Source organism: Ophidiomyces ophidiicola, assembly GCF_022830035.1.
Source record: "Ophidiomyces ophidiicola strain CBS 122913 chromosome Unknown scaffold_7, whole genome shotgun sequence".
Taxonomy (NCBI): domain Eukaryota; kingdom Fungi; phylum Ascomycota; class Eurotiomycetes; order Onygenales; family Onygenaceae; genus Ophidiomyces; species Ophidiomyces ophidiicola.
This window is the reverse complement of record NW_026054647.1, coordinates 201,928-227,584: the sequence shown is the minus strand read 5'-3', so window position 1 is coordinate 227,584 and position 25,657 is coordinate 201,928. Positions and strand designations below refer to the sequence as shown.

General features: G+C 50.0%; 7 protein-coding genes across 7 annotated transcripts; 3 read left to right on the top strand and 4 right to left on the bottom strand.

Moving 5' to 3' along the window:
• Positions 1–1,359: 1,359 nt before the first annotated feature.
• Positions 1,360–5,096, top strand: KCS1 (inositol polyphosphate kinase kcs1; the record flags this gene model as incomplete). The annotated part of the gene is made up of 2 exons (XM_049251543.1): positions 1,360–3,080; positions 3,188–5,096. 2 exons carry the CDS (start codon positions 1,360–1,362, stop codon positions 5,094–5,096), a joined length of 3,630 nt encoding a protein of 1,209 aa, XP_049109348.1.
• Positions 5,097–6,164: 1,068 nt separating this feature from the next.
• On the bottom strand, positions 6,165–7,356 carry nmt1 (Glycylpeptide N-tetradecanoyltransferase; the record flags this gene model as incomplete). Its single annotated transcript, XM_049251542.1, has 4 exons — positions 6,165–6,833; positions 6,891–7,040; positions 7,097–7,268; positions 7,322–7,356. The coding sequence occupies 4 exons, from the start codon at positions 7,354–7,356 to the stop codon at positions 6,165–6,167; spliced, it is 1,026 nt and encodes a 341-aa protein (XP_049109347.1).
• An 864-nt stretch (positions 7,357–8,220) lies between these two features.
• On the bottom strand, positions 8,221–13,324 carry NUD1 (the record flags this gene model as incomplete). Its single annotated transcript, XM_049251541.1, has 2 exons — positions 8,221–9,403; positions 9,462–13,324. The coding sequence occupies 2 exons, from the start codon at positions 13,322–13,324 to the stop codon at positions 8,221–8,223; spliced, it is 5,046 nt and encodes a 1,681-aa protein (XP_049109346.1).
• Positions 13,325–14,545: 1,221 nt separating this feature from the next.
• On the bottom strand, positions 14,546–16,396 carry LOZ57_002470 (uncharacterized protein; the record flags this gene model as incomplete). Its single annotated transcript, XM_049251540.1, has 1 exon — positions 14,546–16,396. The coding sequence occupies one exon, from the start codon at positions 16,394–16,396 to the stop codon at positions 14,546–14,548; it is 1,851 nt and encodes a 616-aa protein (XP_049109345.1).
• A 615-nt stretch (positions 16,397–17,011) lies between these two features.
• VPS11 (Vacuolar protein sorting-associated protein 11) lies at positions 17,012–20,122 on the top strand (the record flags this gene model as incomplete). The annotated part of the gene is made up of 5 exons (XM_049251539.1): positions 17,012–18,289; positions 18,348–18,683; positions 18,734–19,240; positions 19,293–19,691; positions 19,748–20,122. The coding sequence occupies 5 exons, from the start codon at positions 17,012–17,014 to the stop codon at positions 20,120–20,122; spliced, it is 2,895 nt and encodes a 964-aa protein (XP_049109344.1).
• A 201-nt stretch (positions 20,123–20,323) lies between these two features.
• LOZ57_002468 (uncharacterized protein) lies at positions 20,324–22,349 on the top strand (the record flags this gene model as incomplete). Its single annotated transcript, XM_049251538.1, has 2 exons — positions 20,324–20,630; positions 20,683–22,349. The coding sequence occupies 2 exons, from the start codon at positions 20,324–20,326 to the stop codon at positions 22,347–22,349; spliced, it is 1,974 nt and encodes a 657-aa protein (XP_049109343.1).
• Positions 22,350–23,062: 713 nt separating this feature from the next.
• Positions 23,063–24,626, bottom strand: LOZ57_002467 (uncharacterized protein; the record flags this gene model as incomplete). Its single annotated transcript, XM_049251537.1, has 2 exons — positions 23,063–24,312; positions 24,365–24,626. The coding sequence occupies 2 exons, from the start codon at positions 24,624–24,626 to the stop codon at positions 23,063–23,065; spliced, it is 1,512 nt and encodes a 503-aa protein (XP_049109342.1).
• Positions 24,627–25,657: the final 1,031 nt, after the last annotated feature.

The window sequence follows — 25,657 nt, the reverse complement described above, 5'->3', positions numbered from 1 at the left end:
TGGGCTCTAGCAGACGTCAGGCAATAATGGGCTGGCGGGCTTTACGACGAGTGCTCGGCCCGTCAGCGTTGACTAGAGCCGGGACGGCGTGGCTACACGTCTATATAGAACTGGCTGCCGTGCCTACAGTGGAATTGGGCCCTAGAGTTTAAGAGCAATCGCCAACCTGGACTGCCACCACGCATCATTCAATATGACGTGCCTCCTCGACCAACGCCCAGCTGTTTATGCGGAGCAATGCAGTATAAAATGGCGTTCACGCCGGATATGAGCTGGCCCGCGACGGAGGTAAGTGCCTAGCTCGACGGAAAAGGGGCATGTCTTAAAAGCCAAAGCTAAAGGACCAGGCATGGGGCGTAGAATGGAACGTGCCAATGCACACGGTGTCGCAAGTCCACAGGCAGCCTGTCATCGGCTCACGTCAGCGGCGGTGTGTAGGATCTCCCAGCGCGACCTGTCCAGCTCCACGTGCGGGCAGCTCGCTGGCCCAGTGTAGTTCCCTGGGCGAGGCGATCGATGCGGTGCGGTGAGAAGGCCGGGCCAGGGCGTCTGGCAGGAGCGGAGGGACGGGTTGGGCACGCGGCGGTGGCAGACGCGGCGTCACGTCTGGGTCGACACAGCGATGCCAGGGGGGGGGTTCACGGATGGCATGGATGGGGCGCAATATGGCTGCAGACGGCGGCCAATAGCGAGCTGGGCAGTGCCGGGAGCCGTCTGGCTGGGCTGGCGGCGGACAAGGCATGGCGACGAGGGCGGGCGTTTGGTGGCCGGGAGGGTGCTGGGCGCTGGCCAACCGGTAGGGCCGGAGCTGCGGGCGACTGCAACGGGATGGGCGCTGGGAGCAGGAAGCAGGGAGCAGGGAGCAGAGGCTGTATATTGTTAGTTAGTTAGTCAGGTGTAGTGTACTCCGTACTCCGTACTCCGTACTCCGTAGCGGCTGCGGGCAGCACGAGGGCCGGGGATGCGACGGGTGCGGCCGGGGCCGTGGCTGGTTGAAACGCGAGCGAGATTGCAGCGGCTGTTTGGGAGAGAGCGGGCAAGGACGAGCGCGAGGCAGCGCAGGCGAAGCTGGTTGGTCTCCACGTTCCAGCATGATTGGGCAGCGGCGGGCGGATCGCGGGCGGCGGCCGGCCTGTAGGAGCGGGCGGGCGGGCAACGTGACGGCCGGGGCTGTGGTGGCGGTGAGCTGGTGGGAGTGGAGGGTCGCTGGCGAGGGCGAACGCTGCGAATCCCAGGCACAATCCGCCTCACCACTGACCGCACACTCCCAACCCACCCCAACAACACTCACTCCCTCACGTCGCCCTCGCCCTCGCCCTGCTGTCGCTCGCCCGCGCACCAGCCACAGATGTGCTCCCCATGTCCGGCCGCCGTTCCGCCGCCTCTGGCCTGCCACCTGCGCCGGCCGCTGCCTGTGATTCGAGTGCCGCGCGCCGCCCGCGCCTGCTGCCCATAAAACCCGCTGCTCCCGACCTGCCCGCCGCCGCCTGTCCGCCGCTCAGCGAGCGCGACTCCATCTTCGCCACGCATTACCAGCTCGACGCGGAGCCCGCCCACAGCCCTCAGCCGCCGCCGTCTGCCACGCCCGCGACGCCTGTGCTGCCCGCCCGTCGCCATGTCAGCGCTCTGTCCGCTTCGCTGCAGACGTCGTCGTCCCGCGACCACTCCCGCCCTCTCTCCCCCGTAGCTGCCCCGCCCGGGCCCGCGATGCTGCTCGCCGACCGTCTGTTTGCGCCCCCCAGTGGCCCGTTGGCGTCGTCGTCGTCGTTGTCGTCCGTGTCTGCGTCTGCGTCCGCGTCTTCTGCGTCTGCCGCCCTGCGCCCGCCGCTGCACGACACCAGTGCCCGCCCGTCGCGCGTCGAGAAGGCCTTCGAAGCCAGCCTGGCAAACGCAGAACCCGCGTCGAATGTGCGCAGCCGCAAGTCCAGCCACTACCTGGGCCTGTTTAAAGAGAACACGGCCGCCGCTGCTGCCGACCGGAGGAAGCAGGACCAGTATCAATCTGCCCGCCCGCAGCAACCGCCATACACTACGCACCACCAGCAGCAGCAGCAGCTGCAGCAGCAGCAGCTGCAGCAGCAGCAGGCACAGGCCTCCCGCTCCGCTCCGCTGCGCGCCTTCCCCCCAGAGCCCATGGCGCCCCCGCCGCCCGTCCGCGTCCGCCCCGCCGTCACGCCCCGCTCGCCGCCGCCGCCCGCCCTCGTCCCGCTCGCCCAATCGGGCGCTGTGCGACCCCCCAAGCCCCGGCTGTTCGACTCCCCGTCTCGCTGCCGTCTGCCCGCGCGGCGTGATGGCCCCGTCATGCTGCCCTACGCCGTCGACGGTGCTGCTGACTGGCAGGAGCCCCCGCGTCCGCGCCTACCCTCGCCTACCCACGAAGACGACGACGACGACGAAGACGAAGACGAAGACGGGACGGAGCGTATCGCCTCAGCTCTGTACTTTCCACACCAGCGCCCCCTCGACGACGAGCCCTCGCTCGCCCTGCTGGAGAACCACCTGGCAGACAACGACGACGACGACGACGAGCAGGGTGTCGACACGCCGCCAGACCACAATGACCGGGCCATGGTGGCCGCAAGAGCTACTCTCCACGCCAAATCCCCCGAGACCGATGTCTCCAACCATGTCGACATCGCCCTGCGCTCCAGAGACGACAAGAAGATCCTGCTGGGAGAGATCAGACCGCCCATCCATGACGACAACCACTCCCTCACCTCCGTCTCAGAGTTCGAGATGGACTCCATTTCTGAATCAGAGCCCTTCTCCGCCGACGAGAGCGCCTTGTCCAGCAAGGAGGACGATTCTAGCCTGACCGACGACACCAGCACCACCCCCAAGACCGCCCTCCTGGCCGACAAACGCACCGCTCACCTGCGAAAACACACCCAGCACACCCAGCCCGCGCCAGCTCCCCTGGGCGCCGTGGAGCTCAAGCCCTATCGACACCAGGTGGGCGGCCACACCACCGTATTCCGCTTCTCACGACGCGCCGTCTGTAAACAGCTCAACAACCGCGAAAACCAATTCTACGAGAGAATCGAACGTCGACATCCGGAGATGTTGATATTCCTTGCCAAGTGCGTACCCCCGGTTCTTGGTTTTTTGTGGATATTTCTGCATTGTAGCTCTGCGTTGCTGGCTTATCTCCGAACATCTTGACACTAACTACTCACCGCAATTCCAGGTACATTGGCGTCCTGAACGTCACATTCTCCAAAGCCCCGAAACGCCCGAAACACAATGCGGACGAGTCTCAAGGCAATGGCACAGAAGATGCCTCGAAAACGCCCTCCACTCCGCGAGAGAAAGGAGGAAAGGATACCACACCCGCAAAAGGCCCGGGTGGCTCGCCAAGAATCTTCAGTCAACAGCAAGTCACTGGCGTTGTGCCGAAAGTGATCTTAGAGAATAACCGTCATATCATTCCCATAGACTTGTTCATGACTCCCCCGTCCCCCGCGAACGGCAGAGTTGCGCAGCAACACTCCCCTGCCGACACACCCCAAGCGAACATTATCTGCTCTCCTCCCACACCACTCATCCCCGGCGGCAGAAGCAGCGAAGTCAGCTGGGGTGCCACCACCGTTAACACCAAACTACAAGAGCAAGTGCTGCGCGAAGTATTTGCTCCACCAACTATCCATCGTCACCGTCGGCATACTAAAGGTCACGGAACGCTTCCAAAACTACGACCTACCACAACTCACCCGCCAGATCGCCCACAAATCTGTCTTTTTCCACCCGAGCCGGAAGGTGAATGCGGCAAATCCCTCCCAGAGCCACCGTCGATCGCACGGCCCTCCAGTGAACGGGATGTCCCTAGTCTTTCCTCGTCCCTATCCACCGTTGTAGGTGCCGATGGCCATCGCCTGGAAGTTAGCAGATCCGAGAGCCCTCGCCCGCAGAGAACACCACATGCTCTGCTTCGACGCCGTCGCCGTCATTCAGGCAGCGGCCTCGAAAGACAACGCAGCATGAGTACCAGCAAAGCCGGCGATCTGCTATACTTTGAAGACGACGGCTATGGCGGAGATCGAGAAGATGGAATATTCCAAATGGAATCCGATGACATCCCTTCACTCACCTCGGGCATTGATGCCTTGGATATCAAACCAAGGGGTGCCCTGCAACAATCGCGGCAGGCCACTGTAGACACCAAGGAAAGCCCGACATTGCCCGTTACACTTGGCACCCATACTGGAGAACCCATTCGCCTGCCTGTCAATCCAAAGGAGGCCCAAACAATGCAAGATGAGCGTGTTCAATTCTTCTTGCTACTGGAAGACCTCACTGCAGGCATGAATAAGCCGTGTGTGCTGGACCTGAAAATGGGCACACGCCAGTATGGCATTGAGGCAGATGAAAAGAAAAAGAAGTCCCAAAGACGGAAATGCCAGACCACCACCTCGGCACAACTTGGCGTTCGGCTTTGTGGCATGCAAGTATGGAATGTCAAGAAGCAAGAGTATCTCTTCGAAGACAAGTACTTTGGTCGCGATTTGACAGCTGGTAGAGAGTTCCAGGACGCGTTGACCCGGTTTTTATCCGACGGTGTCAGTTCCTCCAGCGTATCGAAGAAAATCCCCGTTATTTTGAACCAACTGTCTAAGCTTGAGGCTATGATCCGCGGACTCCCTGGATATCGCTTCTACGCCAGTAGTCTGCTGATACTGTATGATGGAGAAAAAGCACCATCGAAAAACGGGGCGCAGAAAAACAAACCCAAGGATTTGGACTCCAACGGTGACAGCCACCACAAAGTTACTTTTGAGGATAAATATGACCACTCTGGTTTACAGCTGAAAATCGTTGATTTCGCCAACTGCGTAACTGGAGAAGATGGCATCCCTGCAGATACTATTTGTCCGCCGCATTATCCGGGCGACATCGACCGTGGCTATCTACGTGGCCTCCGCACGCTCCGAATCTATTTCCAGAGAATTCTCAAGGAGATTAACCAAGAAGATTACGTGGAGCGCGGCGAGGGCGAAGCCATGGCCGTTGGACCCCGGAGTGCTGTGCGCGAAAATTCCAGCAATAACTACTGGGAGGACGGCATTATCGAGAGCGACCCCGGACAAGTCAGTATGTGACTTGGCTCCAGTCTCTACGCCTTTATGATATCACCTATCATCCGCAGACACATTCCTCATTCTATTCTTCCCACTCATATCCTCTCCCTTGAGCCCTTGAGCTCAGTCCCAGTATCTTTCTCAACTACTTACTTTTTATCTATTTCTCCTCAACACGCAATTTCGTCCACAGCTGTCATTATTAGTTCGGTGTTGGTTGTCTGGCGCTTTGAGAGGTGTGATTTTCTCCTTTTTTTCTCTCTCTTTTTTTGAACTTTTCGGAATAAAAGACGGACACGGAGTTGGCATATAACTACGGGGGGTTTTCCAAAAAGGATGCAAAAAATTCTTCCCATTATAAGGTCCCCTGGCAACAACGTTTTTAGAGGTTTCTTTTTTCATTCTTCAGGAGCTTCCGTCTTTAATTAGTACTTCATTGCTTTTCGAAATTTTCTATCTCTCTTTTGCGTTTTTTACGAACATTCGAAGGAAGCAAAAAAAAAGGGCGTCAAAGAAGGAAATACACACGTTTTCTTCTTACACCTCTCCAACAGCTCGTGGGCTTTTCGGTCAACTGCATAATTTACTTTAGCAGATATTCTTTATTAGCCTCTTATTCCTCAATCTGCACCTTGTGTTTGCAAATTTTATCTGTTCTTTTCTCGGAACCCTTTCCGGCGTTTTCTCTTCATGGCGGCTAGTTGCGTTTCGGGGAGTTTTCTGTCCGTTCTAATATTCCCTACGAGCGTCTTTTAATTCATTTGACGTGCAAGCTCTGTTGCTCGTTCTTCTTCCGGGGTACTTTTTTTTTTCATCCTTTAGCTATAGTTAGTGTAAGAATACGTATTTTAATCACGATTTACTGCGTTCTAGTGTTTGTTATTTCCGTTCAATAGGCACGGATGCTTGCATTTAATTAGATACGGACAATCAAACGAGCAAGCTAATATGGATCCCCTTGGATATTGATTTTGTAACTCAACGTGCGACTGATACATTAAGGAGAGTCAAGCCACATCCCACCCCCTGTTCTCTGCCAGCCGTCGGGCGACTGCTGCTGCGCTGCCGCTGGCCGAAAACCGTCGTTCTTTATGCAGAGGCGACCTCGACGCGCCTGAACCCTCCCTCGCGCGCAACCTGCTTCTGGAGCACACACATGCGCTTCTGATCCCCGATGGGGTCAGCCGACTCAGCTTCGAGCTCCCAGCCCAGGAACTCATTGGTGTAGTTGGGCTGGAAGCCGGCGTCCAGGATGTCCAGCCTCTTGCCGTAGTTGGTAACCTTGGCCCAGTCGCGCGCGACGTTCTTCAGGTCTCTGCTGAAATACGCATACGAGCGCTCGAAGATCTTGCGGTTGACGGGCGTGGCCATGGCCGGCTTGACGTCGACGTACTCCTCGTACGCGGCCGCCGGCTGCGCCAGCACGTAGTCCGTGGCCCGCTTGACCGCCGCCAGGAACTTGCGCACCTGCTCCGGGTGCTGCGCGATGAAGCTCTCGTTGCCGATGTACAGGATCGAGCAGAAGCAGCAGCAGCCGAGCTCGGCCAGCTCGTCGATGCGCAGCATCTGCACGTCGTCGCGCGGGCGGCCCTGCGACGCGAGCCACTCCTCGAGTTCGACCATCTGCACGTTCTCGAGCCCGATGCCGGCGTCGATGGTGCCGTTGATGATGGCCTTGGTGACGTTCATGCCGCACCGCACGGCGGTGTAGTCGGACGCGGACATGCCGTAATGCTTGGTCAGTTCGTCGATTTGGATCTGGAGCCTTGATTAGTGGCCGTACACCGCATTTTCGTCATGGATTTGGGGTGGTACTTTGCCGAATTCGCCGACATAGCCAATGCGTTTTCCTTTGAGAGAGCGGAAGTCGGTGGTGACACCGCTGTCTTTCAGGTACACGACGCCCGTAAAGGGCTCGTCGAGAAGAGAACCGATCGAGAGAACGGGGAAATTACGGGCTTTGGCCTGGGAGAACTGGTCAGCTTTGGCCGGGCGCCTTCTCGTGGGAAAAGAGCACGAACCGCCAGTGTGTGGATCATGGCCTTGAAGCCCATATCGACCTTGCCGCTGCCAATGATCTCCGTGACATCGGACGGGTCGTTGGGCTCGAGGATGGCCACTTTGATGCCCTCGTCCTGGAAGAAGCCCTTGGACTGTGCCAGATAGAGCGGGGCATGGTACGGGGTGGCATGCCTGGGAGCTGGTTAACCTGCCGGCCCAGCGAACAGACGGCCGCCACAACCTACCAGTTGGTGAGAAAGGTGATTTTATCAGTCGACATGGTCACGATAGAGCAAGCAGAGAAGATCCAGAAGAGACACTACACGCAGTCAGCATCGCCAACCCAGGCGTCGTCGACCGCGCCGCAGAGCGTGCAAGGCGACGACGAGGAGGGGGAAAAGTCAAAGCCACGCATGTCCTTTCGCTAGAATTATCTAGATCAAGTTCAGACAGTATAATCTCAGAACGACGCAGACGCAGGGCCTCCAGAACGAAGGGATCCCACGTCCGCGTCGAACACCTGTCATGCGAGAGAAGCAGTGACGCGATATTCTGACACGACAATACCTTGATCCGAGGATGAATCCATCGCGAAGCGACAGCTATCGACCAGCGTCGACGAAGGCTCCGGCTCCCGGGGAAGATGTACCGTAGCAGGACAAGCGAGTGAGCGAGAGAGAGGAAGAGAGAGCGCGAGAGCGAGGCGGGCAGGCGGGCAGAGGCTGCGGTGCGCGAATTTATATGAGTTTTCGCCGGCCCGGGATAGCCACGGCCGGCCCCGCCAGAAGGCAGGATAGCTTCGGCCGATCTGCTGTTAGTTCGCCAGCAAAGCGACGCGATGCTCTGCGGTTGTCTGCGTTCCCTGCAGCAGCGAAGCTAAATCTGCCGGAAACCCGGCCCAGCTTGTGGGAGAACAAGCGCGCGAAGATGCCAGCAGGCAAGGCGGGAATCCTGGATGGATTAAGGATATATGAAGAATGAACGAATATACACCACAGCGCCCCCAGGCCAAAAAAGACAAACCATAAACGCTCACAAGTCGCTAATGCAGGCAGATCAGGGCTCACGAAAGGCAGGAAACACATGCATCGTCGACCATATCCCAGCGCCGAACCAAAACACCAAACCCTTCATGCGAAAACAATCAATGCGCCTTTTTCTTCAAAACTCCCAGTTCAACCAGCCGTTCCCAGACCCAGTCCTTTTTCAGATGCCCGGCATCTCTCTCCTCAACATGAAGGCCGTCCAGTACCTTCAGCCGGCTGCATGTGGCGGCGTGGACCATCAGCTCGACAACTCGCCGTCGAAGCTTGGTCGCCTCGTCGAGATGCGCCAGGTATTTCTTATCGGCAGCTGAATTTGCTGCGGGGACCGTGTAGGGGTCATCGATCTCAACCTCAACGTCTTCAAATCCTGGTCGAGTGAGAGATGCGTGGTCCCCATGCTCGACACGAGCGACATCAACACATCCGCCGAGTGGCGCAAGGGCATCATTATCATCAGCAGTATCGTCCTCCACCACAACGCGTCTCGTAAGCTGATGGGATTTAGGCGTGAAAAGATTGTCAGTCTTCACCCCTGCTGAACGTCCGTTTCCAGATACTGGAGAAGGATAAAACCCAACAGTAAGCGGATTTCCTCTCAGATCTACCTTGGTCAAACACCCTTTCAATCCACCCACAGTTTTGAGGGTTTGACAACATTTTCGAAGTCGGGAAATCCTGTTTCCAACGAGAGACAAATGAGAAAGTCGGGAAATCCCGCTAAGTGAATCGATATTCGACAGAGCGTTAAAGTTGAGATTCAACGATCTCAGATTCGGGTAGCTTTTCCCAAACCCCTCTGGAAGCTCGTCTAGCCCACAGGATGCAAGATCGAGAAATTGGAGCGTCGAGATAGGGCAGGCGGGAGACAGCATCTCACTTGAGACTCTATTACACGATAGGTAAACCTTGCGGATTGAGAGGTTTGAAGACAGATCGAAGTCGACTGCAAGGGGTTCCACCATGTTATTGCTCTCGAAGAATCCAGTCTGTTCTCGAATTGACAAAGTTTCGAGATGCGGGCATGTTTCAAGTTTATCAATCGTGGTTAGGTGGTTGCAATCGAGGTATAACAGTTGCAACGCTGGAAAAGGCGAAACATCAAGATTTAGGAGATGGTTGTATGACAACTTCAGCCATCGCAAATGCTGTAATGTGCCTGGGATGAACATTTCCCGAATCTCATTCCGCCCCAGACTGAGCTTTTCGAGCGCGCTCAAAGTATCGATATTTGCAATGCTCGAAATATGATTACCACTCAGATCCAGATTACTCAGGCGAACCCTATGATAGATAATCAGAAAAGTCCAGCAGTCAAATGCAGTTTACTCTAAATACTTACAGGTCAGAGCCTTTAAAGTCCAGAGAAGTCAGCAAGTTGTTCCTGGCCTTTAGGGTCAAAAGGCCGTCTAGGCCAAGAATACCCTTGATACATCTGAGCCTATTATTATTCACGTTCAGGCTTCTCAGATGAATCAATCCTGATAGACCATCCAGGTTCTCAAGATGATTGTGCGATACGTCGAGGTATTGAAGATTGGATAGATGACTCCATGCAGTCAAGTTTGACAGAAAGTTGTGCGAGATGTTTAGGCTGCGCATACTCGTTGGAACCCCGCTGAGTTGACCTATGTTATTATTTGATGCATCAAGTTCCTCAAGTCTGGAGCAGTATTTGTTCAGACGAAGCAGTGTAATGAGTTTTTTACCCTGAAGGTGTAGTCTGCGCAAATGCTCCCAATACACTTCATAAGGCTCCACATCTGTGATGTGTTTGATTAATTCTTCAACCGCCAGAGTAAATGTACCATGGACTTGACGAAGAGAATGGGGATGTGTTCTTTCAGCTACGTAGCTAACTTCTAGCCTCATAGATTCATCGATTTGGTTAACTGTAAATTCTGCTAGAGGGCTCATGTGAAAGCTGTAGCTCGCATCGTGATGGGAATTCGATGCTAGCAAAGAGAATTCATCTTGGACAGGAAGAACGGAAAGCTCTTGTTCGACCTGCTCTCGTAAGAGGTTGCTTTCATTATGCTCAGTAGTGCAATAGGCGCCGTTTCTAGCTAGAGTTCCGCTGAGGCGGAAGGTCTGGGGGAAAATTATTTGCGAAAGGGAGTGCTGGTATTGAATAGGGTCTTCTCTGTTCATTTTTCGTGGCAAGTCGACTATGTCGTTTGAATTTGGTTGGTCTGTCGTGACCTCAAGGGGTATGGTATTATGGGTCTGAGCTGTATCTCGAGATGTAGTGCCCACGCTCACGTTTTTTCTATCATTGCTGATGGTACGCAATGAAATGGGTGACTTATTTCCGGGGGGAGTACTGCATTTTACATCTGGTACTCTCCTTTGCTGAGAATCAGCGTATTCTGGCCGGACTGCAAGGATGGATGGAATTCCAAGATCAGAAGTAGCCCATGATGTTGCTCTTGTCCCGGGCCGGGGCTCGTTAGAAGTGCAGCTGGTGGACTTGGATTGCACACTACTTGTGTCCAATGGGGGGTTGTAAATGCTCCCCTGGGTCTGTGGCGGCAAGCCAGTCATTCCTGAGATTTTATCTGTCTGATTTTGGCATGAATTTTTATTCATGTTTGTCGTATCGCTATATACCCCAGGTTTCACCAAATCACAAGGGGAATTTTCCGCTGCCATATATTCCCGTAGTTCATCAATACTGAGGTCTGGAATATCTCCAAATGGATCGTCCTCGCTAATGAATGATGCGAAATTTTTGTTATGATTTAGACGACCTTTTATCCACATGTGACGAATGCGATCATATGTCATGACCCCAACCTTTTCAGGAATCAAATGCGATACCATTTGTGACGATATTATCCCTTTGGCCTTTGCACTCCCTGTAGAGCCTGTAGGGATGCTTCCAGTTGACGTGACAGTTTTAAAATCCTCATTTGATAACCCCAAGTCATTCGTAGAAAATTGATTCATTTGCCTCCGTGGTAAGCTGTTTAGTCCCTCTTGTAGCTGTCCGCTCGTCAAGTCGGCCCGAGTTTCTGTTCCGCCATTTCCCTGCCATTTACTGCCCGACTGTCGCGATTTAAGATGCAGGGACATAACAGAGGTGCCCATAAAAACATCCAGCTCATCAGTATCTTCAAACTTTTTCAGATGACTCATAATTTGCGGATCAGGGTCTTTTGGTGGGTTTTGTCGGCGTAAACAGCCTCCTTCCCGGCTCGGTGGCCGTGAGAACTCTTCTTGTGTTGATATTTCACTCAGCGCGTGTCGATCACTGGCTGCTATAGATTCTTCTAGCCCAGGTAGTTCGCTTTTTCGGCCACCATGGGACCGGATATGATTCATAATCTTTGTGGCTTCGTTCAGAAAGTCTTGGGTGGTAATCGAGCCTTTCCTGATCGCATTCACGCTGAGATTCTGCTGTATGCTTCTCGAAAACGGGAGACTATCTCTATTCAATGCTGGCTCATCATTTGACTCATGCCGGTTGGATTTCATATCGGATAGCCTTAGCTGTGTTGGAGTGGGATTCTTAGGTCGACCTGGATGGGAAGATGTAGTTCTACTTCCACTACCTGTGTGAGAAGGTACAGAAATGATCTCTAGTTGCTGGGGGCTTGATTGTGCTGAACTAAACACTGATGATTCGATGATAGGCTGATGCCACCCCTTGCTAGAGTGATCTGACGGGACTAAAGTGCGCCTCCTTTTCGCGGATGAGCTTTTCGTTGGACTGTTTAGGCCTCTCTTGTCCGCAAGCTTTGAGAAGCTATGGGGCGCGCTCTGTTTTCGGCTGTTTGGGGAGGGGAACGGGTTTGTAGAGGGACGTGGTGCAACTCCCTCATGGATATGGGAATCTGCCTGGTATTCGCTGGGGCCGTCTGACTCGATGGCGCAGGATGGCCCTTCTTCAATCGTCGCCTCAAACGTTTCTTCGAACTGGCTCATTCGACGAAGAAGTTTATTACTGGTAAACGTATCGTAATCACCAAATAGCTTGAGTGGGCTACCAGAGGACTTCATGGCACTTGTACTGGGAGTTTGGCTGTGCTCACGCGAAACGCCGGTCTGCTTCTTGGGAGTAAAGGGGCTGGGGAGTTTTGTGAGCCCTCGCTTGCCTCGTGATTCGCCTTTGCGCGTAGACTTCTGATACCGCGAAGCTGCAATAGAGGAAGGCAAATTTGACCCGGCTAAAGACGGGCTTAGCCAGCGTTTCTGGAAGGAATTGCTGGCCAGGCAGCCACCTCTATGCATGTTTCCGAATCCACCAGCAGTAGCAAACTCATGCGTTCCCATAGTCAGGCCTTCGGGTAGTGATTGGCTTGTTATTTCTAGTGAATCGTCTGTGTCGGGACGGCCGTCGGCCGGTTCAAGGTGTGAATTAAAGATGGTGTCGCTCGCGCTCGACGTTGGTCTACAAATATGTAGATGCTGATGGTTCGACGAAATGCCTGTCGACAATGGTATGGGGCTAGCTGCTTCACCCGTGGTCTCTTCGAGACTACTCGCTGACCACCCCGGGAGATGTTCAATGGACAGCCCCGCGGAGCTAAGGCTAAGATTGGAAAAGTCTCGCTTTAGCCGGGCAACGTCACATTCGTTGATGCTCAATTGGCTGCTCTGCAATAGTCGCGTAATATCAGCGGGCGAGACTTCGGACATCCTCTCCATCCAGGTAAGATTGATGTTTTCCTTGTCCCATGACCTAAGAAGTTTCGACCTTTGCGATATTCCAGATAGTTTTGGTTTTGAAAAAGAACAAATGCGTTCATCTCGTTTTGGCAGCACCGCTTGCTCTCTGGCTTCACAAGTATTCGGTGGTGTAAATAATTTCTGAAGCTCGGTTGGACCAAATAAGTCGCCGTCTCCAGAAGCAACAAGATCGCCTCTCAATAGTCTCCTTTTCCACTCTGGTGTATTTCCCCTTTCATTCCCCTGGCAAGGCTTCACATTCATTGTAGCAGTGTCCAATGGCGATTTTGGTGCTGAGGCATCGCCGTGGGGTTTCGCGTGCTGAGAAATGTTTAAAGACAGTTCAGAGAAGATCGGCGCGTAAGAATAAATAGGCTGAAGAGGTGCCGAAGTACAAGGGCTGTTCGACTCCGAAGGCCCTTGTTGCGATTCTCCGAACTGTGGGAGCGGAGTATGTGAAGCAATGGACAGTCGGGACGATGCGATCCAGTCGTCTGTAAGGCCTTCAAGCCACGGCTCGCCTGCAGTCGCCATGGAGAGTCGGCTATAACGTGTACGCTCAGAGCAAACAAAAGGCGTCGCACGGAGCTGACACCGGATATCTAGTGACTTCATCACAACAAAGTTCTCAAAGCGGTAACTACGTCGGAAGTGCGGAATAATAGTCGGCCCGACACCGCCATTCCAGCTGGCAGCCAAGACTTTTCGTTGACCAGGCAACGCATCTTCTACAGCTCAACTACTCCGTACTCCGTAGCACCTTTGGCTTCCGCTTCCATACTTCAGGGAAGCACTCCGTACCGAGCTTACCTACGGTACTACCGGAAATATCATTAAGCAAGAATAGGAAAGTTTATCGCCTACTTAGTTTCTTTGTTTCACCCCTCTCAACCTCAATTTCGTTCGGGACTTCAGCCACCGCTGAGCATGGGGCCTTAAAGGTTATCTTTTTCAGCTGTTCTCAACCAGAAAACCAGAATTTGTAAGGGCTGCATATGTGAACTCATAAATACGCCCTGGCATATTTTAAAAATAAATGCAATGTTGATAACATACATACAGGCTTATATAAGTAGTGCCCCCAGGGCATTCTTGGCTAAAATAAAGCAAAAATCTTATGAAGACTATCTAGCCTTAAGTTTACTGTTTGTTTCGCCGACAATATCATGGTTCTTGTGCTATGAAGTGAAACTGCAGCCTAGTGATTCAACAGTATGGAGCACAGCAAATGAAAAAGCCCCTACCAGTGGTCTAAAGTATAGTATAAAATTCTTATCCTTATACTTTAGAAATGTTAATCCTAATTGCTACTTTCTGCGGCGTTGTATAGTAGTGAGGGGTTCTGAATATTGAAACGATAAGAGCTTTGCCTGTATAAGGGGAACTTTTGAATATCTCCATGCTATATTCATTTTTACATACGTCTTAATCTTATAAATTATAGACAGACATGAGTAGTATACTACGTATATTATATTTTCAAGATATAATATTAATAAAAATAAGATGACATGCAAGTGGTGGTTAACTATATACATTTCTAGGTAGTAAGTGCCTAATTGACGCTTCTCTACGGCTACTGTCAACAATCCAGGTTGGCTACTGTTAGGGCCTAGTCACACCACTAACTAATTATTATTCATCACGGACCCATTTCACTTGCTGATTGTTCCTGATCAGAGATTGCCATGTTAGCTACCTGGCACCAAGATGCGGCTAACTAAGTAACTAGTTTAAAGGTTTAACTAGTCCTGGCTAAGAAGGAATGGTCCTAGTCGTCTGAAAACTGATATCCGCGTAGAGCTCCCAGCTTTGCAGAAAACTTCCGGCATCCGCTATTGCTTGGTCAAGGTCAAAGTTGTCAAATCCAATAAAACCCTGGCCATCTTGATGCTTTGTGGTGGCCGTTGATGCCGCTAAAGTCAAAGCGAGATCAGTTCCTGGGGATTTTCGAGGCGAGCTCTCTACAGGAGAAGACGATTGAAGGGCGTCATATTCCGCCAACGTAGACGAACTTCTGCGACAATCCATAATAATGTCTTTAGGCGGAACCACTTCAGCTGAAGGTTTGCGACTACCAATCTCCATCACGGTGGCTTCGCTGATGTGGTTACTCTCGCTTATAAATTCGGGCGGGAACTGAACGGGATCAACCGTACAAGGGGTATTCGAAATAGGGTTGTCGCTTATATCTTGGATGCAACCTGAATCTTGAGCAGCGTGGACATCGTTACTGGCATTATCATGGTAGTGCGAGCACAATATATCTGCTGTGCTAGGATTATTTGGTCGTTGCTCTTGAAATTGCTGCTGCACTGCACCCACGGAGATCTGCGTTGACTTGGCACCATCTACTGCAGGACTAAAACGAGTGTTATGGGAAACGGGGCATTGGGTGGAATGAAGTGAGATTTGATTATGAAATGTTGTTTGTCCAGGTACGATTTGTGCAGAGGGGAAATTTGTGATTGTGGTGGTTACAGAACTTCGGTTATGGCGGCCATTGGGCCCATAGGAAGTGGTTTTAAAACTGGTATTCAGGCGAAGTTTGATTGGCTTTTTTTTGGATGGTGTCCCTGTTTGCTCCTCAAGAATATGGATAGACTTAGAACTACCCTGGGCTGGCTCTTCGGTAAGAAGAGTGCTTTTGGGAGCTTCAATCGCATCGTAAATATGATGGCGCTGAAAAGATCTCGTGGCGGCGGGTGGAGTCAAAGATATTTTTCTGTTCAGTGATGGTGTTCCACCATGGGATCTTGAATGAGATTCGGACGATGGAGCAGACACGCTATATGGTGATTCTGTCCTTATAAGTTGTCGTCGGTTTCGTTGCTTCTTCTTCTTTTTCTTATGCTTGAGTGGTTGACATAATTCTGTATTTGATAATTTACTGGATTGAACAAGAGGGCCTTCGGGTAGCAAGGGCTTGGTGGTAAGTTTCTCGCCAGGATTTAGAACGGAACGCTCCCCTTCTAAGTAGGAGCCTTCATTTAAGAGAGAACTTTGCTGTGGGGCGAGTGAAATACTGTTCGATCGATTAATGGGCGACGGGCTAGGAGACCGTGCACATTCTAATAAACGCCGATCCCAAAATTTCCCGTTTCTTTTTAGCCATTCGCCAGAGACGACAGTGTTTTTTGGATTATTGGAGATGAATGAATAACCGGGTGTTTCTGGTACTTCGTTCCGAGATCTTTGCCGCCGGAAAGTACTAATACCGCCTTTCTCCGTTAATTCATTGCGTGAGCGGTTTTTTTGAGCTACAGACTCGTGAGTAATAGCCAGAGGTGTTTTCTGATGAATATCGGTCTGGCGAGTATTGGAATCCGGTGTTTCAAGTGTTCTATACCGCTTCGCTTTGTTCCACGGATTGACCCATCGACCATCGAAGGGGCCTTTGAGACGAGCAGTAAGGATAAAAAGAGGCTTTCCGTCCAAATAATCTCGGGCTAACCGTTCGATTCGTCGTCGTTTTGCGGCTCGAGATACTTCATCCGTGTCACTTTCGGAGCAGGATATGGCGGTTTCCGAAAAGCTGGTAGATAATGGCTCAAATGATAGAGAGGGGTCAGTCCGAAGACGGGACCTCTCACCCGAAGATTGCATGATCAGCGGCTGCAAAATCACTGTACTTGGGCAGCAAAGGTGGCCCCGGTTTGTTAAAACCTGGCATTAGACGGTAAAAATGCCTTCGGCCGCTCCTGGGCCTTCTGACAGCTGATGGCCAAGTCAAGTGCTTCTTCGTTGCCTGCGTGAACACGAGAAATCAATTAACGCGGGCGCGTTTATGTCCTCTAGTCCTATTCTGGGTTAGTAATATTCCGCTCGTTAGCTGACTAAGGTCTTGGAAACGAACTAGTCTATAATAGTATTAGGGCATTGGTAGTAACAGTGCTAACAGCTAGAGCCATGGGCGTCATACGGTGAACCGAGGGAACCACTGTGGCGGGCAGTTGCATCAACATCGGAAGTGCGTAAACGACGGTGTAAAGCTACCTTCAAAAATGCAAGCGGTTATATTTGATGCCATGGGATAATATAACATTGCTTCGTTCAATGTGATAACCATTAAATATTGGATTAAGGATATGGCCTTGACTTCAGTAAGATTCTAGCTTTTGCCCCATACTTTCATCTATCTAACTAGGCAGTGGAAATCTTTCAACTTCTTTAGAGCCTCAGAGGTTCATGTGCCTGATGAGTCAGGATCTTTAATATTCAATGTTAGTATCTGTTTTGCTCTGCAAGGCTCAGCAAAAATTGCTCTATGCTGATGATGCCCAGAGCGACATAACTTCCATCTGCGCAGGGTCAGATAACCTCTTTCTGGGTACTACGGATGGCTTCGTCCATATTCTCTCTAGGGCCTTTAAGGTCATTCGGTCCTTCAAAGCCTACGACACAGGCCCAATAACGCACATGAAACAGGTTACTGGGACATCGTATCTTGTGACTCTGAAGGAAGATTTATCAAGCGAACCCGTGCTGAAGGTATGGGCACTCAATGAAGTAGATAAGAAGACTGATGAACCTCGATGCCGTTCGACTAAAAACGTGCATAACAAGCGGAGGCAATTTCCAGTCTCTGCGTTTGTTGTGTTGGACGACCTATGGCAGATCGCAGTGGGATTTGCCAATGGTTCGGTGACTCTTATTAGAGGGGATTTAATTCATGATCGGGGTGCTGAGCAGAGAACGATTTTTGAATCAGAAGAACCTATCACTGGCCTGGAAGTTCAACGCGGAGCCACAACAACACTCTTTATTGCCACTACTGGGCGCATACTCACCATAGTTATCACCGGCAAAGGGGACGGCCAGCCTGCTCGTACATTGGAGAACCTAGGCTGCGGGGTGGGCTGTATGTCATTCGACAAAGATACTAGCGATGTCCTTGTTGCGCGGGAGGATGCTATATACACATATAGACCAAACGGCCGCGGGCCAAGCTTTGCATTTGATAGCCCGAAAACATTTATCGATGTTTTTCAGGATTATATTGCCTTGGTTTGCCCACCCCTCGTACCAATGGACAAGTCAGCTACTTTGCAGAGGTTTGGGACCAGTCAAGTAGATGAAATATTTAATACTTCCACTTTCACCCTCCTCGAACCGGATTTGAAGTTTATCGGACACTCTGAAGCTATTTCGTCCAAGATAAAGCACGTTTTTAAGGAATGGGGTGATCTATTTCTCATTACTGTGGATGGAAAGGTGCTAGTGTTCAACCTAGAGTTTATTTTATGTGCTAACAATTACATGCAGCTCTACCGATATCAGGAGAAAACGTTGCAAGAGAAATTAGAGATTCTTTATCAGAGGAATCTTTATATCTTAGCCATCAATCTTGCACAGAAGGCTGGCATTGATACACTACAACAAAATATCATTTTTCGCAAATATGGCGACTATTTGTATCACAAGGGTGATTACGACACCGCAATGCAGCAGTATCTCCGCGCTATAGATAATACCGAGCCATCGCAAGTGATCCGCAAGGTATTTTTATCCGGCATTTTGAATTTGTTTAATAAACCCCTTTTAATATACATGCCAGTTCCTTGATACTCAACGCATCCATAACCTTATTGAATATTTAGAAGAGCTGCATGACCATGAAAAGGCAACAATTGACCACACCACCTTACTCTTGAATTGTTATGCGAAGTTAAAAGACACGACTAAACTGGACTCTTTTATTAAAACCCCTGGAGAATTGAAATTCGATTTAGACACCGCAATTGCGATGTGTAGGCAGGGTGGTTATTTTGAACAAGCCACTTACCTAGCGACAAAACACGGGGAAAATGATATGGTGGTTGACATCCTAATTGAGGACTCTAAACAATATTCCGAAGCTCTAAGGTTTATTTGGAGCCTAGACCCAGGCCTTGTATGCCCTTGCTCCAGACTCCTTTTGCACCTGAGCTAATATATCACCAGGCATACCCTAATCTCATGAAATATGCCCGGGTTTTGTTAGAACACTGCCCACAATCCACCACCAAAATTTTCATTGATTACTATACTGGACGATATCGACCCATTAGAAAAAAGGAAGAGGAAGTAGTGAAAGGTGAAGAGATACGAACTACAGGAGGTTTGCAGAACTTAGCATCTCTTATCCCATTACCGTACCTTAGCATTTCTAAGACCGACCATTCAAAATCCACAATCAGCGAACCTCAGGTTACGACAGAGCAAGAAGAAATTATCCAGTACACCGTCCCAAAACCCAGGACATCCTTCTCATCATTTGTTGACCATCCCGAGGAATTCATCGTTTTTCTCGAGGCTTTAATCAAACAGGAAGATTTAACGAAGGACGATAAAGTCGATATCTATACTACATTATTCGAAATGTATCTTGATACTGCAAGCCGCAAACGAAATTCAACGGAAAAAGCCGATTGGGAAGCGAAGGCTAAAAAACTGATTGAAGGGAGCGACGTATGTTCTACGTGCATTTTACTAAACCTATATTGGCTGACCTCTCTTATAGATACCCGTTTCTACGTCAAACGTGTTGTTGCTATCGGATTTATCTGGCTTCCAAGAAGGAACCACTCTCGTACGGGAACAGCAGGGTTTACGATCTGATATCTTACGATCATACGCCGCTGTAAAAGATACCCCAGGGGTGATTAAGGCTTTACGAAAATACGGACCAGATGAGCCACAACTCTATATTGACGCACTCGCATACTTTGCATCAAGCCCCAAAACCCTAGAAGAGGCGGGAGATGAACTTGACATTGTTCTGAAACGTATAGACCGAGATGGGCTGATGTCGCCGTTGCAAGTCATACAAACCCTAAGCAACAATGCTGTCGTTACAATGGGCATGGTCAAGAAGTACCTTGACGATAATATACAAAGGGACAGAAAGGAGATTTCGAATGTTCGTTCCTGTTCCCCTTTTACCTGTTGCACAATGAAACTGACCCAGTCCTCCAGAGCCGACGTCTTATCAACAGTTACACCACCGAGACTGAATCCAGGCGGCAAGAAATCTCTGAGCTTGGTTCCAAACCTACTGTTTTTCAAGCCCGCCGCTGCTCGTCTTGCGGCGGTAACTTAGATCTTCCCACTGTGCACTTTCTTTGCAAACACTCGTTCCACCAACGTTGTTTAAATTCTGTCGATGAGAACCTAGAATGTCCCCTCTGTGCACCCCAAAACGCGACAATACAAGCGATTCGAGAACGCCAGATCAAGGCTGCGGATCAACATGAACTTTTCCGCACAGAGTTGGAACGGAGTCGGGATCGTTTCGGACTCATTAGTGAGTTTTTTGGTCGGGGAGTTATGAAACCTGGAAATCTCGAGTAAATGGCAGAGGGCCTTTCCTACCATATATTGTGTTATACATACATGCATACATACATTCATACATAATCCGCTTTGCACCAAGGTGTAGTAATCACATCACGTGATATCGCGTTTCACGGGCAGGTCAGTCTGGACCAACCGTCGCGTCAACTATCCAACGTCTGTCTTCAAGAACATTGTACTACAGCTCAAGTGGTACCTATGTTAGGACATCTCATAATCCAAGACTCAGATGAGTCTGATGATGGTCTCACTGATCCTAGAATCCGTATTACTCAAATATCACAGTTGGAGAATGCTGGTACATCTTTGGGCCCAGAACAATACCTCAATCCGGATGTTCCAGGCCAGGGTCACCTAAGCGGCGACGTGGTGGCCACTGACGGCCAAGATCCTTGTTTAACCGTCAACTTTGATGATTATCTGGTCTCCACAGGGCAGACAGCTGCGGATGGAATCCAACACAGTCTAGTTGGGAATAGTCCTTTCGAGGGGAAGTGTATTGATGGTATGATCGCGTATTGCAGTTATATTTCTAACCCACTGATAAAAATACTTAGTACATACAGAAGCAGAGCCCCGGACTGTTCTTGAGAATGAGCTTGCTGAGCCCTTCTGTTCCCCTCTAAAAGGTGGTTTGAAACGAAGCAGAACAACAATGAATGAAGAGATCATCCACAATACTAGGCAAGAATACCAAATGTCTAAACGGAGTAAAACAATGGTCCATGGGGAAAACCAACATTCGTTTGAGCCCTCGTGTTCCATGGATATTCTGATTAAAACAACAGCTGAAGCTGGCCCTTTTGTCTTGGGTCAAACCCCCGCGAATCTAATAAATGAGCCACTTCAAAAATATGACCTATTAGAACAAAACAAGGCTCAATTTAGTAGGCAAAATGCCCCTGAAACTACGACATCTAGTCCATCTAGTTCATTTAATGGCTGCCAAACTACGCAAAACAAAAGCCCCCTTCGCCGCTCAAAATCGGTGACCGTTCCCATCAATTCTCCACATGATACTGAACCGTTGTCGTCGACGAGGTATGCTCGAGCTCGGCGAACTTTGACACATCCTACAGACCAGCCACTCCCGGCCTCATCCTCAAGTAGTGTTGATGAGCTCTCTCTACCCGTTTCAGTTAAGGTTGTTGTAACAAAGGTTGATACTCAAGACGATACAGCAGACTCCCAGACATCCGATACCATTAACTTGGCATCTGATGATTTTGGAGGGATGCCAAAAGAAATGTATAGACCGAGACCTTCTAGATCTCGAGCGAAGGGAAGCGGGCCAAAAATCGTACCTCGCTCGTCGGCAGAGCCCTATCCTAATAATGGTAGAGAGGTTGATTCTAATAGTTTGGATATCCTTGTGGATAACCCAGGCTATTCTGGTAACAATGAAAGAATGCCGGTCAATATAACGGAAGAGCCACCTGAAGCGGACAAGCCAACAAATGTTTCAACAAATATAGATATGCCTGTTGTTGCCCCCGCAATTCCAACGTCGAAGGTTTTACGGAAGGAAAATAAGTCACAAAAGAAAAGAAAGCTAAAGAGAGGGAAAACCATGTCAATTATTCTTAAGAAATCAAGCGAGTCAGATATAGAGGACGACGTTATTTGGGTGGAGAATGCGCCCGTTCCCATTGCAATTGGAAATAGTGCGTTCAACCTTGAAAGCGGCACAAATGCTCTCCGAACGAATGAAATTACTGCTGCGCAACAGACGGTCTCTGGAAATGATCCCGATGAAATACCGGCACCTGTACCCCCACGAAAGAAGCGTAGCAGAAAGCCGAAAAATGCGGATGTAAATGTGCAGTCATCCCTGAACGAACCCAACAAGAAGTTTAATGGCCCCAACGAGAGCAAGGACACTGCAGAACCCAGTACTCTGGAGTATCATTCAAATTTACCAGAAAACACCACGCCTCAACCCCATGATCCCGCAAGCCCGGCTGCGCCCTCTCTTGATACCTCTAATATCAAAATACAAGACACACACCCTCAACAACAAAAAGACAGCATTGAAGACCAAGATCACCAGGAACCGATTCCATCAGGCAAGCAAGAAATTTTGCTCGCTTCCACACCCCAGAAAGCAGGGGCAAAGGGCCCAGACAAGCACAGTCCCATAGCAATAAACAACAGAGTTACCTATCGTGTAGGACTGAGTCGTAAAGCGAGAATTGCGCCATTGCTTAAAATTATTCGGAAATAGACCTTATAAGTTATATGTATGGACATAGGCGCCATCGGTTTCAACCTGATGAATTGTATGTAGCAAAACGACCCTGATGATTTCATGGTGTAATGTAATTTTATGTAGGAAGCATATTTTAATGACATATTATACCAAGACCCTAAAGTATGCCTCAGATGTGTTTTGTGCACTCTGTTGCTGAAATTATAGCCAATAACATGCACATCTGATCCAACTTTTTTTATATGCTCACTATGTTTGGGACGAAGCCGATCTATAGTTATGACAAGCAAACTATCAGAGCAGTCTTAGCCTATCAGCCTCTAAGCAAAGCTGGGTCATGTTGTATCCATTAATATGCCGTATGGGGCACTCTGTAGTGTACTTTACTCCTGCGTGGGTATTTCCAATATTTGCTTATAGCTAGCGACACAATAAGTGGCTGTAATTTAAGTATGCATGTAGTTACTACTTCAACACCAGATAATGAACAGGAGCGGCCCGTTGATTCCATGGCCCTTAATGGTATGGAGAGCCAGGGACATGGGTACAGCATTAAAGGAGAACGAGGGAAAAAGAGATTGGATGATGAACAATGTGGCAGGTCTAACACATAGAAACTGGGATAAAATTGTCCCTGTTCTTGTTGGGCTATCAGTGGCCTCGAGCCATGTACGTGTGCACATACATGCCGGGCGGGGCTAATCGCAAAGAAAAGCCTTTACCACAATTCACCCATCATAGTCCTCCTCATACTCTTCCTCCTCTTCCTCCTCTTCTTCATCTTCATGACCGTGGTCTTCCTCATTTTCTTGAATGCTATCATCAGAAAAGGTACCGTCAATACGCTCACCCTCAGTCTCATCATGATCTCCTCCATGGCTAGCGTCACCGCTGTGCTCTTCTGGAATCGCAAAGCTGTCGTTGGAAAGAATAACATTTCCTACTTGAAAGGAGCATACTCCGGCTGACTCCTGGCATCCGGAACCACAGTGCTCAGTGGCATTGCCGCAAAACCCATGTGCACTGCAGCACTTGCCAAATTTCGAGCCAGCGCAGGTATAATCTTTTCCACAGGTACCATCATTGGAGACTGGTTTCTCCCCAGGGCGCCTGTAGCTGGCATTTGAATTACTCAGCTCAGGGTAGTAGAGAGAACCCTCAGTCCAGCGGTACCAGTTGGTTGGTGGGTCACCTAAACATTCACCGAGCGTAACTGGTCGGTAGTTCGACTCGTATAGGCGATGAAGCATATGAATTGTCAGGTTATAAACTGTTTGTTCGTGGACATCGTGAGCAATCACAAGCATGGGACGTCCGGTCACCTCGTGCATTGCCATGGAGTGATCAAACAAATCCTTTGATCTTTGAATCTGATGCGGAGAAGCATTATTGTAGTCATCCGTGTCAACATTAAAGTAAGCAACATGATAGCCCAAATCATCCATGTCTCCTAAACAGCCCGATTGAACAGAGCACGCAGAGTAAGGAGGCCGCATATATGTCGGGAAGCCACCAAGAATATTCCGTAATACCATTTCGGTCTTAATCATTTGCTCACGGCGAGAGCCGTTCGACATGGAGTCCAAGTTCTGATGTGACCATGTATGGCTAGCAATTTGGTGGCCGCTATTGAACATACGATGAATGAGGTCGGCCCATGGGTAATTCGGATCATCAATGCTACCTTTATTCGAATTGAAAGCTGACACAAAAAAAGTCGCTTTCGCGTCGTACGAGTCCAAGATATCCAGCAGATCAGCGGTATAGATGTTTGGACCATCATCGAAGGTTAAAGCGATCGTGTTTGGGACAACGCACTGATAGATGGGAACGAAACTGTAAGGAATTTCCCCAACGTGGGGGCGCGGAACGGTAGAGGTATCCGCGCCTTGAGGCCATTTTAGAGCATCGCAGCCACTGCCAAAGTCAAACAAACAGTCTGGGGCCTGGCAGTAGTCCGGTCCATGGCCGCAGTATCCTAGACATGTTAGTTTCTATAGGTAAGGATAAATGTATCGCCCACAAGTTACCATGCAAAGAACAGCAGAAGCCTCTTTCACAAGGCCCATGATCGGGCCCACAGAGATTTCGGCCTTGTTTCTGAGTTGCTAAGTTCTTCTGGGCGGTGAAGCCAGGAGCTGGCATTGAGTTCGGAAATCGGTGTGAAGGGAACTTCGGCAAGTTGCGATAAAAGGGGAATTTGATACCAGATACAGCTGGCTTGCCATCGACGAATAGAGTCGGAATTGATACTAGAGCAACAATAGAGAAAAGAAGCCATTTGAGAGACATTATGCCAAACATGAATTAAGAGAGGCGGTTTGATCAATACCAATACTGCTTTGAATATACTAACGCCCCCAAACAAAAACACAGGCCAAGAACACAGCGCTTAGATAGAATAAACAAGAGAACGAAGGGTGTTTTGATGTTTTCATCGAGCAGCAGAAGGAGCCCCCCGCGGCCACTTCCCGAGGAAACCATGGCTGGCATGGCACGGTCGTAGGCGGCATTCTAAGCAGTGCATCACAGGCAAAGTGAAGGAACGAACAAGTCAAATTGATGGGGCCTCGAGTGGCAGGTCACGGTCGATATCTGGTAGCCGCACCGGGAACAGTCCCACTCAGAGAGAGGCTCCTAGGCCGCGCAAGTCCCATAGGCCGGTTCCACTGCAGGTCCTGCAGTTAGCTCCACAGAAAAATGCTGGAAGGGATATGGGGCACTTATAAAAAAAAAAGCAAGGCCGTTCCCTAAAGAACGGCCAAAACACCAGGAAATGCAAAACCACAGCAAAGCGACTTAGATGATGCACAATCAGTCCCCAATATGTTTATATCGACCGGGCATCTCATCAGCCAGGATAACAAGGTTTCATCATCGATGGTTTTGCTCCAAACTTCAAGTCTCTTTTCAGCAAGACAACCCATACTCCATACTTGCGTCGCTTAATGAAAGAGGTGGCTGATAGACAAGACAAGGTCAATACCAATCGAACGAGCCAAAGCTCTGAGCCTCACTCTAGAGAGGTCTCGACGTGGCACATGACATCCTGTCATCGAACCAACCGGGCCGCCACAAGAAGAGATAGCAAGCTATAAATGGAGGGGGCCCCACAAAATTAAGACAGAGAATGCTGAGTCGGAAAAAACCATCTCAAAAACAGTATTATTCAGCATGATAAGTTCCGTCGAGAGGCCCAATCAATAAACATGGGAACGAAATTGACACCATCTTGAGCCATTTTGGTAGCAAGTCAGAGCACCTCGGTTATGTTATGGAGCCACACCGACCAAACCACTCCAATGATCGCGGTAACTGCCTCT